Source organism: Ceratotherium simum, chromosome 29, assembly GCF_057802395.1.
Source record: "Ceratotherium simum simum isolate JZ-2026a chromosome 29, ASM5780239v1, whole genome shotgun sequence".
NCBI classification, from domain to species: domain Eukaryota; kingdom Metazoa; phylum Chordata; class Mammalia; order Perissodactyla; family Rhinocerotidae; genus Ceratotherium; species Ceratotherium simum.
In genome coordinates, this window is record NC_141928.1 from 841,500 (window position 1) to 854,324 (window position 12,825).

At 65.0% G+C, this 12,825-nt stretch overlaps 2 protein-coding genes across 2 annotated transcripts; one reads left to right on the forward strand and one right to left on the reverse strand.

Annotated features, from left to right (window-relative positions):
• The first annotated feature begins 542 nt into the window (after positions 1 to 542).
• On the forward strand, positions 543 to 9,587 carry TPRN (taperin). The gene is made up of 4 exons (XM_004443994.3): positions 543 to 2,465; positions 8,516 to 8,777; positions 8,874 to 8,980; positions 9,087 to 9,587. The coding sequence occupies exons 1-4, from the start codon at positions 558 to 560 to the stop codon at positions 9,147 to 9,149; spliced, it is 2,340 nt and encodes a 779-aa protein (XP_004444051.3). The 5' UTR covers positions 543 to 557; the 3' UTR covers positions 9,150 to 9,587.
• A 1,439-nt stretch (positions 9,588 to 11,026) lies between these two features.
• Positions 11,027 to 12,815, reverse strand: SSNA1 (SS nuclear autoantigen 1). The gene is made up of 3 exons (XM_087418722.1): positions 12,658 to 12,815; positions 12,013 to 12,212; positions 11,027 to 11,583 (listed from the first exon to the last, which is right to left on the reverse strand). Exons 1-3 carry the CDS (start codon positions 12,779 to 12,781, stop codon positions 11,473 to 11,475), a joined length of 435 nt encoding a protein of 144 aa, XP_087274848.1. The 5' UTR covers positions 12,782 to 12,815; the 3' UTR covers positions 11,027 to 11,472.
• Positions 12,816 to 12,825: the final 10 nt, after the last annotated feature.

Sequence of the window (12,825 nt, forward strand, 5' to 3'; positions counted from 1 at the left end):
CAGCACTGGTGGGGGCTCCAGCATTGGAATCTCCCATAAGTCCAGCCGAGGGCCGCAGGTGGGCAGTCCCTGGACCTGGAGGCACCGGGAGGCACCGGGACCGGCAGGCGGGAGGCTCGTGTGCAGCCGTGCACCGCCCACGGGAGAGGGCCAGCCTTCCCCTCCCAGGCAAGCCCTTCCTGCACCGCGCTCTCCGCGAGGGAACGGGCGAGGTGGGTGCTGGCACGACGAGGAAGGACCCAGTGCGGCCAAGGTCACTCGTGACACGGGGCCCAGAGGTCAGGCTCCGGCTGTCCGTCAGGACCCGCCCCCGCCGGGCTCCGCCCCCGGGGCGCCGCGGGCCAGGGCGCAGAGGCGGAAGTGGGGGCCGCCAATGAGCGGCGCGAGGCGTCGGGGCGTGTCCAAGAGGGGCCTGCCCCGATGGGGTTGGTCCCGGCGATGGGCGCTGACCAATGAGGCCTGCTGGAAGGCGGGGTCAAGGAGAGCGTTTTCCAATCAGCACGGCCGGCCATCCTTCCCTGCGCTGGCGCTGGGCGGGTCTGAGTGGGCCTCCCCCAATGGGCGGTGGCCGGGGGGCGGGGCCGCAGCGCGAAGGCCGGCGGCGGGCGGCGGCTGCAGTTCCCGGCGCGCGCTGGCTCCGGCGGCCGCTCTGCAGCATGGCCGGGCTGGGGCGGCCGGGCCCGGGGCCCCGCGCCGCGCTACCCGCCTGGAAGCGGGAGATCCTGGAGCGGAAGCGGGCCAAGCTGGCCGCCCAGGGCGGGGGCGCGGGCGCGGCGCCGGGGGCAGGGGCGGGCGCGGCGGGGCCCACGGAGCCGGAGGCCGAGCGGCTGGTGCTGGCCGACAGCCTGGGCCCGCTGCGCGAGAACCCGTTCATCCGGCTCGAGTCGGAGCGGCGGTGCGGGGCGCGGCGCGGCGGGGTCGCGGGCGCGGGCGCAGGCGCGGCGGGGGCGCGGCCGGTGCAGCAGCTGCTGGAGCTGTACCGCCGCGTGCCGGGCGTGCGCACCATCCGCGCCGACAACATCCTCATCATCGAGTCGGCGCCCGGCTTCCCGCCCGCCGCCCCCGGCCCCGGCCCCGCCGCTCACATCCGCGCCACCGAGGTGCTGGTGTACGAGGCGCCCTCGCCGCCCGGCCGCGTCAGCCGCCTGCTCCAGAAGTTCGACCCGCCGGCCGCGCCGCGCCGCCGCGAGAGCCCGGAGCGCGGCCGCCCCCCGCCGCCCGCCGCCCCCCCGGCCGCCCCGCGCGTGAGCGAGCGCACCTCCTGCCTCAAGCCTGAGCGCCGCGGTGCGTGCCCCGGGCCCCGGCGCAGCGACTTCCTGCAGAAGACCGGCAGCAACTCCTTCACCGTCCACCCCCGGGGGCTGCACCACGGCGCGGCCGCTCGCCCGCTCCCCAATGGGCCTGCGGCCTCCGAGAGCCGGGCCGGCGCTGCCAACGGCCTCGCGGGCTCCGCGCTGGCGCCGGGCGAGTGGAAGCCAAAGGTGGAGACGGGGGAGCTCCCCGCCCGCCCGCCCCCGAGCCCCGGGACCCCCAGTGCCACTCCAGCCGCGATCCCGGCGTTGCCCACGCCCAACCCTGCCAGTGCCACTCCCAACCAGCGCCAGTGGGTCTCCGCGGCCACCAGCACCAACGACTCCTTCGAGATACGGCCGGCCTCCAAGCCGGACATGGACACGATTCCCGCCGGAGACATTCAGGCCCGGGCCCTGGCCAGCCTCCGTGTGAACTCCCGCAACTCTTTCGTGTTCATCCCCAAGCGCAAGGCCTCTGGGGCCCATTCTATGGAAGGGAGGCAGTCTGTGGGGCTGCCGGAGGGAGAGGTTGGCTGGGCGTCCCAGCACCCGGAACACAAAGCCCAGGTGGTGCTGGAAGTGGATGGCACACCTGCCCATGGGAGGAGCCCCTTGGGGGTCAAGGAGGGGGGCTGCCCCAGGCCAGCCAGTGCCCTCGTAGACCAGGCCGTTAGGTGGCAGAGAGCATCCTTGCCACCCCCATCCCCGCCCACTGCCACTGAAGCTGAGCCTGCCCAGGGCTTTGGGGTTCCCGGCTTGGCCAAGAATGGTGGGGAGCCTGGGAGGCCAGGGCTGCCCGTCACTTTCATCGATGAGGTGGACTCGGAGGATGAGGTCCCCCAAGAAGCCAAACTGCCCTGCTCGGGGACTGGTGCACCTCCTTGGTACCACTCGCACCCGACCAGGCCTGGGCACCTGTCAGAGCTCCAGCATCGAGGCGGCAACACCTTCATGGTGGTGCCCAGGAGAAAGCCAGGGGTCCTGCAGGCCAATAGGGAGCCTGGGCCACGGGAGGCGGAGGAAGAGGAAGTGGGCAGTCTCTCACAGCCCCCTGCTGTCCAGGGAACCCCACTGAAGAAGCGATATCCCACCGTGCACGAGATCGAGGTGATTGGCGGTTACCTGGCCCTGCAGAAGTCTTGCCTCACCAAGGCTGGCTCCTCAAGAAAGAAGGTCAGTGGTGGGGGCAGGGTCACCGGCCGGGAGGAGAGAGGTGACAGGTCATAGAGCTGTGGGTATAGCACATGCCCTGTTCCTATGACACCTGGTTTGGGTGGAGGACAGCTTCTATGTGGCTTGGAGGCGAGCTGGGGCTGAGCTGGGGGGACTACCTGGCCTGGGCCCCCAAGGGGCCCTGATAACCCAAGGGCCGTGGGGACAGCTTGCCTACTCTACGTTGAAAGGCTGTTGGGGAGGGTCAGCCTAGCCAGCACTGTGGCTGCCTGTTGGTTCCTGCTCTGTCTGGAATTGGTTGGGCAGGCCTGTGCCATTGTGGGTTCAGCTGAGAGAAGTAGTCCTGGGCCTGATGGCTCTGCCCTGGCCCTGGCTTTGAGAGAGTAGTCTGGTGTGGTCTCCTGGAGTCCTGGCCTATGCGGGTAACGTGTGCCGTGATGGAAGTGGGAACGGGCAGGAGGCCTGCGATTCTGGTGCGGTCGGATCTCTGCATTGCTGTCAGCCTGCGGGCACAGCACAGGGAGCCATTCGGAGGGGGCTCTCAGCTCCCCAGAAGGCTTGCTGGCTCGAGCTCAGCAGGACCTGGCTTTGTGCAAGTGTTTATTGAGCGCTTGGCATGTGTCAGGTCTGGTCTGGGTGTGATGCTGGGGAACAATGAAGGTGCCTCCTCATTGGGGAGGAGGAGCCTAGGGCAGAGAGGGACCCAGGTGTAGGGCCAGGAGTCCTGTGGGAGTGTCACTCTCTAGGCAGCCCTGCCCCGTGGCCTGGAGCCGTCTGAGCAGGAGAAAACGTTCTTCAGATTTTTCCTGGTCATTCCAGCACCTTTGTTTGGCCCTGGGGCAAATTCCAAGGCCAGCCCCACATGACCCCCATGGGCAGGCATGGGGCAGATACACTTTCTCCTGGAACCGAGATGGTGTTTGGCAGCCTTCTCCTTTGGCTGCTGGTGTCTAGGCTCACCTCTGAGACCATCTCTGCCCCCAGCCTCAGTTTCCTTGGGGTGATGGGGGTGGTGATGTGCCTTGAGTCAATCGAAGCATCCTCGCACCGCCTTGCTGGCTGTCTAATCGGACGTGCCACCTTCCTCTTCTGTTTGCTTCCTTTCCACCTCCTGCCTTGGTTGGGCTTGGCAGCACCCTTCCCTGTATCATTCTTCTCTTTGGGTAAGGGCATTAGCACTCCTGTCAGCTCCATCTGCTGGGTCAGGCATCCACACCCATCTCTCTCAGTGCTTCCACTGGGCCCCCCACCCGTCCTGTGTGCCTGACCTTATCTCACCCTCTGTTCAGTGCCATGGGCCATGACTCTCCGACCCTCGCCCCTGCCCTTCCCCTCGGAGGCATAGTCCATCCATTAACCTGGCTGCCAGCCCCACCCCCATGCTGGCCCCCGTTTGCCTGCTCCTCCCTCTCCTGCTTCCTGACCCTTGACCTTTGTTGCACTGGGAGGTGGTCCCTTCCCATGCTGGCCTACTGCGCTGGCCTGAGAAGTGGAGGTGATAGCAGTTGTCTGCCTTTTTTTTTTTTAAAGATTTTATTTTTATTCATTTTTTTCCCCCCAAAGCCCCAGCAGATAGTTGTATGTCATAGGTTCACATCCTTCTAGTTGCTGTACGTGGGACTCGGCCTCGCGCTGGACGGAGAAGTGGTGCCTTGGGGCGCGCCCGGGATCCGAACCCAGGCCGCCAGCATCAGAGCGCGCGCACTTAACCGCTAAGCCACAGAGCCGGCCCAGTTGTCTGCCTTGTAGATGAGGAAGCTGAGGCTGGCAGAGGCTACGGAGCTTGTGGGGCAGGAACTGAGTGCAGGGTTCTGTTTCTAGAGCCCTGACCTTAACATGGCTGTCTTTCTACCCTGAGGCTGGCTTCTTCCTGGGGCTTGAGGGCTGCAGCCTAGAGCCTGGTCATCCTGCCCCAGTCGGGGATAGCCGTGGGGGTCACTAGTGGCAGGGTGGGGCCCAATGGCCATGGGGCAGGAGGGAGTGATGGGAGGAAGCCCACCCCAGCCTGGAGGAAGAGGGGCTCAAACCAGCGTGGCCCTGGGCTCTGTGCCAGCCTGCGGGGTTTAGGAGTCCAGATGGACGATGCCTGGCTAGAGCCCTGCCAGAGCAGCACGACCTGCTGGCAATGACTTTCTGCCTGGACATGCACCAGCTGCCCTGCCCAGGAAGAGCCGGAATGCCTGTTGGTGTGACGGAGGCATGGTGCTGCCTAGCCCTTCAGAGCAGCCTGCTGGCCTTGGGCTGCCCCTGTGCTCTGCTCGTTCCCTGTTGTCACTCCTGCCTGTGGCCCCTGGGCATTCCTCTTGCTACTTCTCTAGGCCCTGGACCGCTGGGCCTCATCCTTACCCAGACTACTCCAGCCAATCTATGGTTTGGGTCACTGTCCTGCTCTCCCCACCTCAGGCCTAGGACGTGGTAAGCTGGAGGCTCCTTTGCCCCTGCATGGCTGGCTGACCGGGGGCCATGGTGGGAGGCGCTGGTGCCTTTTCCGGGGGCAGGTGAGGCACACTTCTGCAGGGGGTTGTCTTGGCAGCAGGGGTCGAGGAGCCTTTCCCTCAGTTGGCACCTCAGTGGAGGGTGTTATGCCCTTGCTGGCTTTGGAGGGCTACAGCCCTGCTTTGGGTGGTGGGGGCACCTGGCTGGCCGTGCACCCAGGAGGCCTGCCTGGAGGGCACACGTCCCCACTTAGTTATCGCTTGGCGGAGTTGCAGATGCTCTCTCTTTTTTTTTCCCCCTACAGCCAAGCTGGGGCTGCTGCAGGATGTTGGGCCACGCCCCTTCGCCCCTACCCCTGCCCCAGGCCGTTCCTGTGGGTGGGGCTGTCAGCAGCTCCCCACACCGCCTTCCCACCCAGCTTGGTGCTGCAGGCCTCTCCCCTTGGTGACTTTGTGAAGTGCCGCCTGGCTAGACTCCTGCCTGTGTGGAGGCTCCTTCCCTTCCCCTTTGCCCTCCTCACCTCCTTACCTGCTGGTCCTTTGCCCAGCCCAAGCCAGCGTGTCACCGTCCCCAGGGCTCAACCCTCCACTGCCCAGGCTATCCACCCTTGTCTGCACTGTAATCGCCACCCTAACTTTGCTGGCCCGGGCTTAGCCTTCAGCCTCACTCCAGTCCTCAGACCCTTGGGGCCACTGTCCTCGGGGGCCTGCTCCCCACGTGCTCTTCCTAATGAGGCTGCCTCCCTGCCTGTGTGGAGCCCTGCGCCCACCACTGTGCGGGCGGGATACCAGACGCCCCGAGGTGCTGTGGCTGCATCTCCTCTGCCGTCCTTTCCTGCCCTCCCCGCTTCCCCCTGGCACAGGGTCTTCCCTGGGCTGGAGGCTGCACTTGACTTAGGGCATCCCACCTGGGTAGCTGTGGCAACTTTGGTAGGGGCTGCATGGTGGTCCTCTTGCCCATGGAGCTTGGGCTGAGTGAGGGATGGGAGCAGGCAGGTGTGTGCTGGGGAGTGAGGGGCAGGGTGGGGCGCTCACCCCCAGCCAGGGCCGGTCTGGGCTTGGCCCAGAGTCCAGGGTGGACACCCTTCGGTAACCGGTAACCGGAGCAGGGCGTGCACGGGTGGGGCGAGGTGAGAGGGAACAAAGGGCTTGTGAGAGCCGGGAGGTGGGCCAGGCCAGGACCCACCTGCTGTGCTCGCTTGGTGCAGCGGGCAAAGTCCCGAGAGCCAGGTGACCGGGTGTGTGCAAGTGCCAGCCCCTGGCCACACCCCTCCCGCCCTTCCTGTCTGCCCGGGGTTTGGAGGCTGTCCCCCCAGCAGCATGAGTCACGGGGCGTCCTGTGGCCCACAGACCTGCAGCCACCAGGAGGGAGGCCTGTGAGAACCGCCCCGCCCCTGCCTGGCCAGGCTGTGCCAGGCTCCGTGCCGGCATGCGCCCAGCCCCCTTGGTCTCCTCACTAGGAGCTGGTCATGTGGACTAATGAGGGCACACTAATCCGGCCAGGCCCTGGCAGCCGGCCGTTCCTGTGTCTTCAGCAGTGGGGGATGGGCCCAGAAGGCTCAGGGTCGTCAGGGATAACGTCATGTACCCAGGGGTGACTGGGAGCCCTGTTCATTGTGGCGCCTGCGGGCGGGGGCGGGGGCCCTAGGCTGGCAGCCCTATCCTGCTTTGGGCTCCTCTTGGGGTATCTGTCCCTGAGTTCCAGAGGGCCAGTCCTGCAGAGCCAGGCAACTCTATCCCCGCACTGGCTGGCAGTGAGTGGGCCCCTGTGGGCTCTGGTGGTCACCCCCCTATGACACCCTGTGTCCTGGTTGGCCTTCTCTAGGGGAGCTGCTGGAGGTCTGGGTGAGGCCTACCTAGGGACAGAGCAGGGTGAGGGACAGTGTGCCTTCCAGTGATGGGAGCAAACATCTCACTCCTGGTGTTGCTAACTCAGGTGGTCTGTCCCTGTCTGCTCATGTCCATCTGCTCATGTCCATGACTGCTTGTCTGTGCAGACGGCCAGGGAAAGGGGGGCTGGGATAAGGGAGCTGGGACTGGGCCGGCGACTTGCCCGGCCGGTGACTGTGTGTGAGCGGTGCTGAGAAGGGGAAGCCCAGGAGCTCGGTGGGCAGGTTGGGGTGCCCACGCTGTGCCAGGCTGCATGTGCAGGCGTGGCTGTGGGAAGAGAGGGTCAGGGCGGCAGGAGCATGTGCCCTTGTTTCTGGACCCTGGCTCAGCAGAGCAGTGCCTCCCGCTCCTGGTGGGCCCTGTGTGTGTCCCCCGAGGCCAGTGCCGAGTTGCCTCTGCTGCCCCAGGCTGCAAGCCCTGCCCTCCTATGTGGGCCCTCCTCGTCCTGCTGTTCCTGAGCCCCATGGTTCTCTGCCTGGGGGCCCAGCTCCTGCCTCTGGCTCCTTCCAGGGGAGAAGGAGGAACCTGAGCTGGCTGCCGGTGTCCTGTGCCCAGGAGTTTAATATTTCGAGCTCCAGCAGGGCTGCTCCCATCTGCTGCACGCGGGCGGCTCTCGTATTCATTACCGACCCGCCGGGCTCAGCCGAGCTCTGCTGAGCAGGCCTGGGGGGCATGCGGCTCCTGTGGGGAGCCATCCCTGGTTGCGGGGGGCAAGGATACTGATCCTGAGTGCCTCAGGCCTTCTGCTGACGCCTGTCCCCCTGCCCATCAGGACCAACAGCCTAACCTGGGCTCTGAGGCTGTTGGAAGACGGAGAGAATCTGCTCAGGCATGAAATCTTGGAGCCTGCAGAATGGGCAGGGTAGATGAGGGCCAGATGGGCTGCCTGGGTGGGAAGAAAGGGTCACCAACCCCCACTCGGTGTAGCTTTGGGCCAGCTCTGACTCAGTCCGTAATGTGGGGTGACAGCACTTGGTGCCACCTTCCTGGGGCTGGCACACAGCAGCTGCCTGGCTTTGGCACCTCATGGGCCGTTGGCCTGGCCTTGGGTATGCTGGGTGGCGTCTGTGCTGAGCTGGGTAGGCAGGGTTGTCCAGGTGCCTAGCAAGCAGGACGTGAACTTGGTTCTGGAGAGAGGCCCCCCTGAGGATGTAGGACGCCCCCAAGGATGTGGGCCCCTGAGTGCAGCCTCACTTGGACCCTGCTCCTGCTATGGAGTCACAAGTGGGAGATGTGATTGGTGCTCTGCTCCCTTGAGAAGGCAGCCCTTCGACCCTTGGAGCTGCCTTAGAGACTTCTGGAGACCCCGAGGCTTGGGACTTCTGGTGCTGGTTGGGGTCTGGTCCCTGGGAGGGGTGGGTCACTTAGGGTGATGTGGTCCTGGGCCTGGGGTGTGGGGAGGGGTGGGTGGCGGGGAGGGGCGGGTGGGGTCTGGGTGCAGGTGTTTGGACACACTGGCCCTGGGTCTGCTGTAGGTAGCCAGACCCAGCCCTCCTTGGGTCCTGGTGGCCTGGGCCTGCAGCGTCCAGGTGGAGAGGTCGTCTCTGAGGAGGGGCAGCCCCTGACCTCTCAGAGCCTCTGAAGGGCCTATAGTGTGTTCTGCTACCTGCTCGGGTCTGACACCCTTCACCGTGCCCCTGAGGGTCAGTGCACCAGTTTGGTCTGGCTGGAGGACCCCTGGTGGCTGGGCAGCAGGGCCTTTGCTGATGTGCCTCTTGCTCCTAGATGAAGATCTCCTTCAACGACAAGAGCCTGCAGACCACATTCGAGTACCCTTCTGAAAGCTCCCTGGTGCAGGAGGCAGAGGCGGAAGCAGAGGAGGGGGAGGAGGAGGAAGAGGAGGAAGAGGAGGAGGAGGCGGAGGAGGCGGAGGAGGCGTCTGGCTCAGAGGAGGTGGTGGAGAAGCCCTTTGCACTCTTCCTGCCCCGAGCCACGTTCGTGAACAGTGTGGGGCCCGAGAGCCCTCGGCTGCTAGACAGCAGCTCAGGTAAGTGTCCAGCTGTTGGGATGGGTGGCCCAGTGGGTAGCCTGGGCCACATGTCCATGCACCCACATGTCCACGCGTGTGCCCCTCGGCCCGCAGGCTTGTCCAGCTATACTCCAAAGCATTCCCTGGCCTTCAGTAAGTGGCAGGAGCAGACGCTGGAGCCGGCTCCCAGTGAGGTGGAGCCTGTGCCGAAGGAGGTCATGGTGAGTGGGGGCAGGGTGGGTGGACGCGCAGGGTGCAGGGCTGGGGTGGGGGCTGTCTCTAAGGCCTGGATGAGCCCCATTGGCTGCCTCTGTGCCCCTCTCTCAGCTCACCCCTGCCAGTCAGAAAGACCTCTCGGACTTCCGCAGCGAGCCAGCCCTCTATTTCTGACCCCGGCCCTGCCAAGATGGCCAAGGCGGAGCCCTGGGAGCTCCGCCCTCATTCTGCACCCCTCTTCTGCCCTGCCAGGCTCTGCCCTCCATGTCACACCCTCCCTTCCTAGGACCTCACAGCCATGCTGGTACTCAGGGCCTGAGGCTGGGGCACCTGGGGCTCCTCTTTCTCGTGGGGCTGTCTGGGTCTCGCTCTCTGGCCCTGGTTTGGGGCACTGCCTGTTGAGGAGGGACGGGGTCCTGGCGGACGCTGTGCCCAGCAGCTGCCAAGTGTGTCCCAGGCGAAGGGCTGGCCTGGCTGCCTGTCCTCTGCAGGACTCCAAGCCTCCCCAGCCTACACCCCCACGGTGGAGCTCAGCCCACCCCCTTTGTGATGAATGGCAAGTCTTTTCTCGCCTCTGATGATGGACTCAATAAATAGCACTGGACGAACTGCCTCTGCCTTTCCTGCATGGTCCTCGGCCTGAGAAGGGGGCACAGGGGTGGGGTCTCTGGGGCTCCATTGAGGTGTTGGCAGCCTGCCGGAAGCCACATAGGGTGTGATGGGGCCCAGCATGGATGTCTGCCTGGGTATGGGAGGGGCCCTGGGTGGCATCCCAGTCCTAGTGGTTCAGGCTCTCGCTCCCCACAGGCCCAGTTGTCTGGCTTCCCCTCCCAGCCAGTCCCTCCCCTGGGAGAGGGACCTCCCTGTGCCTGCCCCCATCTGTGGAGCAGCCCCCTCCCCACCAGGGCTGACACAAGGGCAGCTACGGTGGGAGGTGGGACACCAGGCCTGCTTTTTGGGGTCTGAAACTCCCCAGGCACTCTAGGCAGCAGGGGTGGGAGTGCTGCAGCTGTCGGGTCTGAAGGGCCAAAAGCCTGGGAGGGGATGAAGGGCAGGGCAGGGAGTGGGCAGAGCTTCAGGGATCTTGCCTCCTGTTTGGCTTGGAAAGCTCCCTGACCCATGGGAGCCTGCAGCAAGGCTGTGGCAGGCAGGCTGCTCCCCTGGGGTCAGTGCTAGCAGGTGGCAGGAGAACCCGACAGATCTGAGGTGTTACACACAGCTGCCCGCTAGGGAACAGCTCCTGGCTGGGCTGCTGCCTCAGACATACTTGGCTGCCTGTGTAGCCGCAAGCTGGAGCCGGGGCTGTTTATGATCCATGCTTCGAATGAGAGTCTCTCCGTCCTAGAGAGTCAAGCCCATCATAATTGCCACCTAGCCAGGCTTGGGAAGGACGACGGTGTTTTGGGGGTGTTTTCTTGGGAGAGGTGGGCCCAAGTCTCTCCAGACTCTCCAGCAACATGCTTCCCAAATCAGTTCAGCCCACCCTGGGCTGCAGGGACCCCAGCAGGGCTGACAGGCCAACAGAGACAGACGCAGAGAGGACTCGGGCTGGAGGGCTGGGCCCCAGGCAACATGGAAAGCTGAAAGTGGGCACGCTTGGTGTGTGGCCAGTGAAGGCGAGAAGCAGTGGTGCCGTCGCGGTGAGCAGAGTTTAGAATCATGGAGCTAGGGCGCAATCCTTGGTGGGGGACCTGAGCCCAGGAAAGGCATCTCCCTGGGCCAGGCCTTGTGCTGGACACCGGGCTGTGGCAGAGACTAGGACCAGCAGGCAGAGCCCCTCAGTAGGGGATGAGCTGTGTGCTGGAGTCGGGGAGGGGGCCAGTGGCCCCGGTGCGGAGAGGGTGGGCGATGAGGGTCATGGGAGATCCTCAGGGTCACTCTCAGCTTTGTCCCCAAGGCCAGCAAGGCTGGTCACAGGGAAAGCCACTCCAGGCTATCCTCTAACCTCTCCCTCACAGAGGAGCTACGCAATAGCTGGGCAGGGGCTCGTGTTCTGGCTCTGGGAGTATCCGGCAGCCCCGTAATCCTGACAGAGGCAGCAGGCTGGCATGGATCTTTACAAAGACAACCTTTATTGACAGTCACAGACCACAAGGACAAGCTCTAAGGTGAAGGAGGGGCCCAGCCCCTCCCCCACTCACCAGGCCTGGGCACCTGCTGGCCAAGGGACAAGGTGAAGGAACTCCCCTAACCAGGGCCTTACCTACAGCCGAGGGGAGTATGGGGACCTCAGACAGGCCCCAAGTGGAGCTGGCCCCGAGCTCGCCCTCCCTGTAGCCTGAGTGACCACAGGGCCAGGACTCCCACCTGGTGGGCTGCGCCCAGGGCTTTTCTTGTCACTCAGGGCCAATGGAGGCTGGCAGCTGCCTCCCTTGGCACCTGAGACAGTGCAAGAAGTTAGCTCCTGTCATGAAAAACAGACACTGTGAAGACAGACTTGCTAGGGGCCAAGCCATTGATGGCTGCAGTGGAGACAGGCCCCTCTCCACCTGTGGCTTCATGAACTGTCCTTCTCGTCAATGATCTCCTGCTCTGAGGCCATGACTTTGCTCAGGTTCCCGGCTTCCCTCTTCACAACACTAAGCAGAGCCTGTGAGCTCTCCAGGATCTGGGAACAGAAACAGGCATGAGACGGTTCCTTCTGTCAGAAAACTCCTGCAGCCCAGCCCCCCTCACACATGGTGCCAGGGCCAGGCTGTGGGGGCTACGGGACAGGAGCTGCCGAAAGGAAGCCCCTGAGGGGACAGGCGGACAGCGTCAGCAGGGCACTTTTCCCTCCGAGTCTAGCCCAAAGCCCCTTCCTCGCACCCTGGGAAAGCCACACCAGGTGAGCCCTTGCCCCTGCTGCTACTCTGCTGCTTCCCCTGTGCTGCTCATGGTACCACTTAGGGTGCAAAGAACAGAACTCAGGACGCACCAGGCCCCACCGACGGCCGGGCTGTCACTCCACAGTGGGCCCGGCCACACCGGAGTCCTATCACCTCTGCTTGTGGGTGTCCCTAGGCCAAAAACCGCCTGGGGACTCCGCGAGCCCTACCTTGAAGAAGGCAGCCTCAGACTCTGTGATGGTCCGGTCAAGCTCTTTGTAAGACGCGATCTTGCATGCCAGATTCTCGTTGACTAGGGCCAGCTTCTCTGTCAACCGCCTCAACTGATTATGCAGCCGCTGCTTCTCCTTCTCCTCCTTCTGGATCTGCCGGCACAACTTGTTCCGCCTCTGGCACAGGACCTCCATGCCTAGGGTGGGCGGGGAGGGGCAGGCGCTGTGGACCCAGGGCAGGAAGGAGAGCACCACCCCTCCCAGTCTGCAGCCCACAGCTTTGTAGCGGAAACGAGTGGTGGCGGGCGGGGGTGCCACCTTCCGCCTGAGCCCGGCCAGTGTCCACCTCCGGGGTCTAAGGGTTAAAGAAGGCACCGCACGAGACAGCCGGGGACGGGGACGGGGCGGGGGGACCGGGGCCAGCGCATGCTCAAGCTCCTCATCCTCCTGCTCGCTCCATAGATATTCGGTCCTCGGCGATGCCACACTGTGGTCGCGCGCTGGGAAGATCCGCATGGCCTCCGCGCCGTCCGGCCGGACACCCACGCACCGGCCACGCGCTGCGGGCCATCGCGCCTGGGCCGGCAGGGGCGAGCCCCGCGCCCTCCCGGGGCCCAGCGGGCCCGCCGCGCGGCCGCTCACCCTTGATCAGCTGGTTGTTGTAGTCCTGCATCGCCGCGCCCTGCTCGGTCATGGTCGCCGCGCCCTCCTCGGTCATGGTCGCCGCGCCCTCCTCGGTCAAGGGCTCCGCGCCCTCCTCGGTCATGGTCGCCGCCCAGGCTCGGCCGCGCCAACCGCCGCTACCGCATC

Excerpts from the sequence above, each read along its gene's own strand:
- TPRN (XM_004443994.3), top strand. The coding sequence starts at position 558 with ATGGGCGGTGGCCGGGGGGCGGGGCCGCAGCGCGAAGGCCGGCGGCGG. Across the intron at positions 8,778-8,873 it reads GCTGCTAGACAGCAGCTCAG|GCTTGTCCAGCTATACTCCA; the intron begins GTAAGTGTCCAG and ends CTCGGCCCGCAG. Across the intron at positions 8,981-9,086 it reads CTGTGCCGAAGGAGGTCATG|CTCACCCCTGCCAGTCAGAA; the intron begins GTGAGTGGGGGC and ends CCCCTCTCTCAG.
- SSNA1 (XM_087418722.1), bottom strand. The coding sequence starts at position 12,781 with ATGACCGAGGAGGGCGCGGAGCCCTTGACCGAGGAGGGCGCGGCGACC. Across the intron at positions 12,213-12,657 it reads CAACAACCAGCTGATCAAGG|GCATGGAGGTCCTGTGCCAG; the intron begins GTGAGCGGCCGC and ends CGCCCACCCTAG. Across the intron at positions 11,584-12,012 it reads CTGAGGCTGCCTTCTTCAAG|ATCCTGGAGAGCTCACAGGC; the intron begins GTAGGGCTCGCG and ends TTCTGTTCCCAG.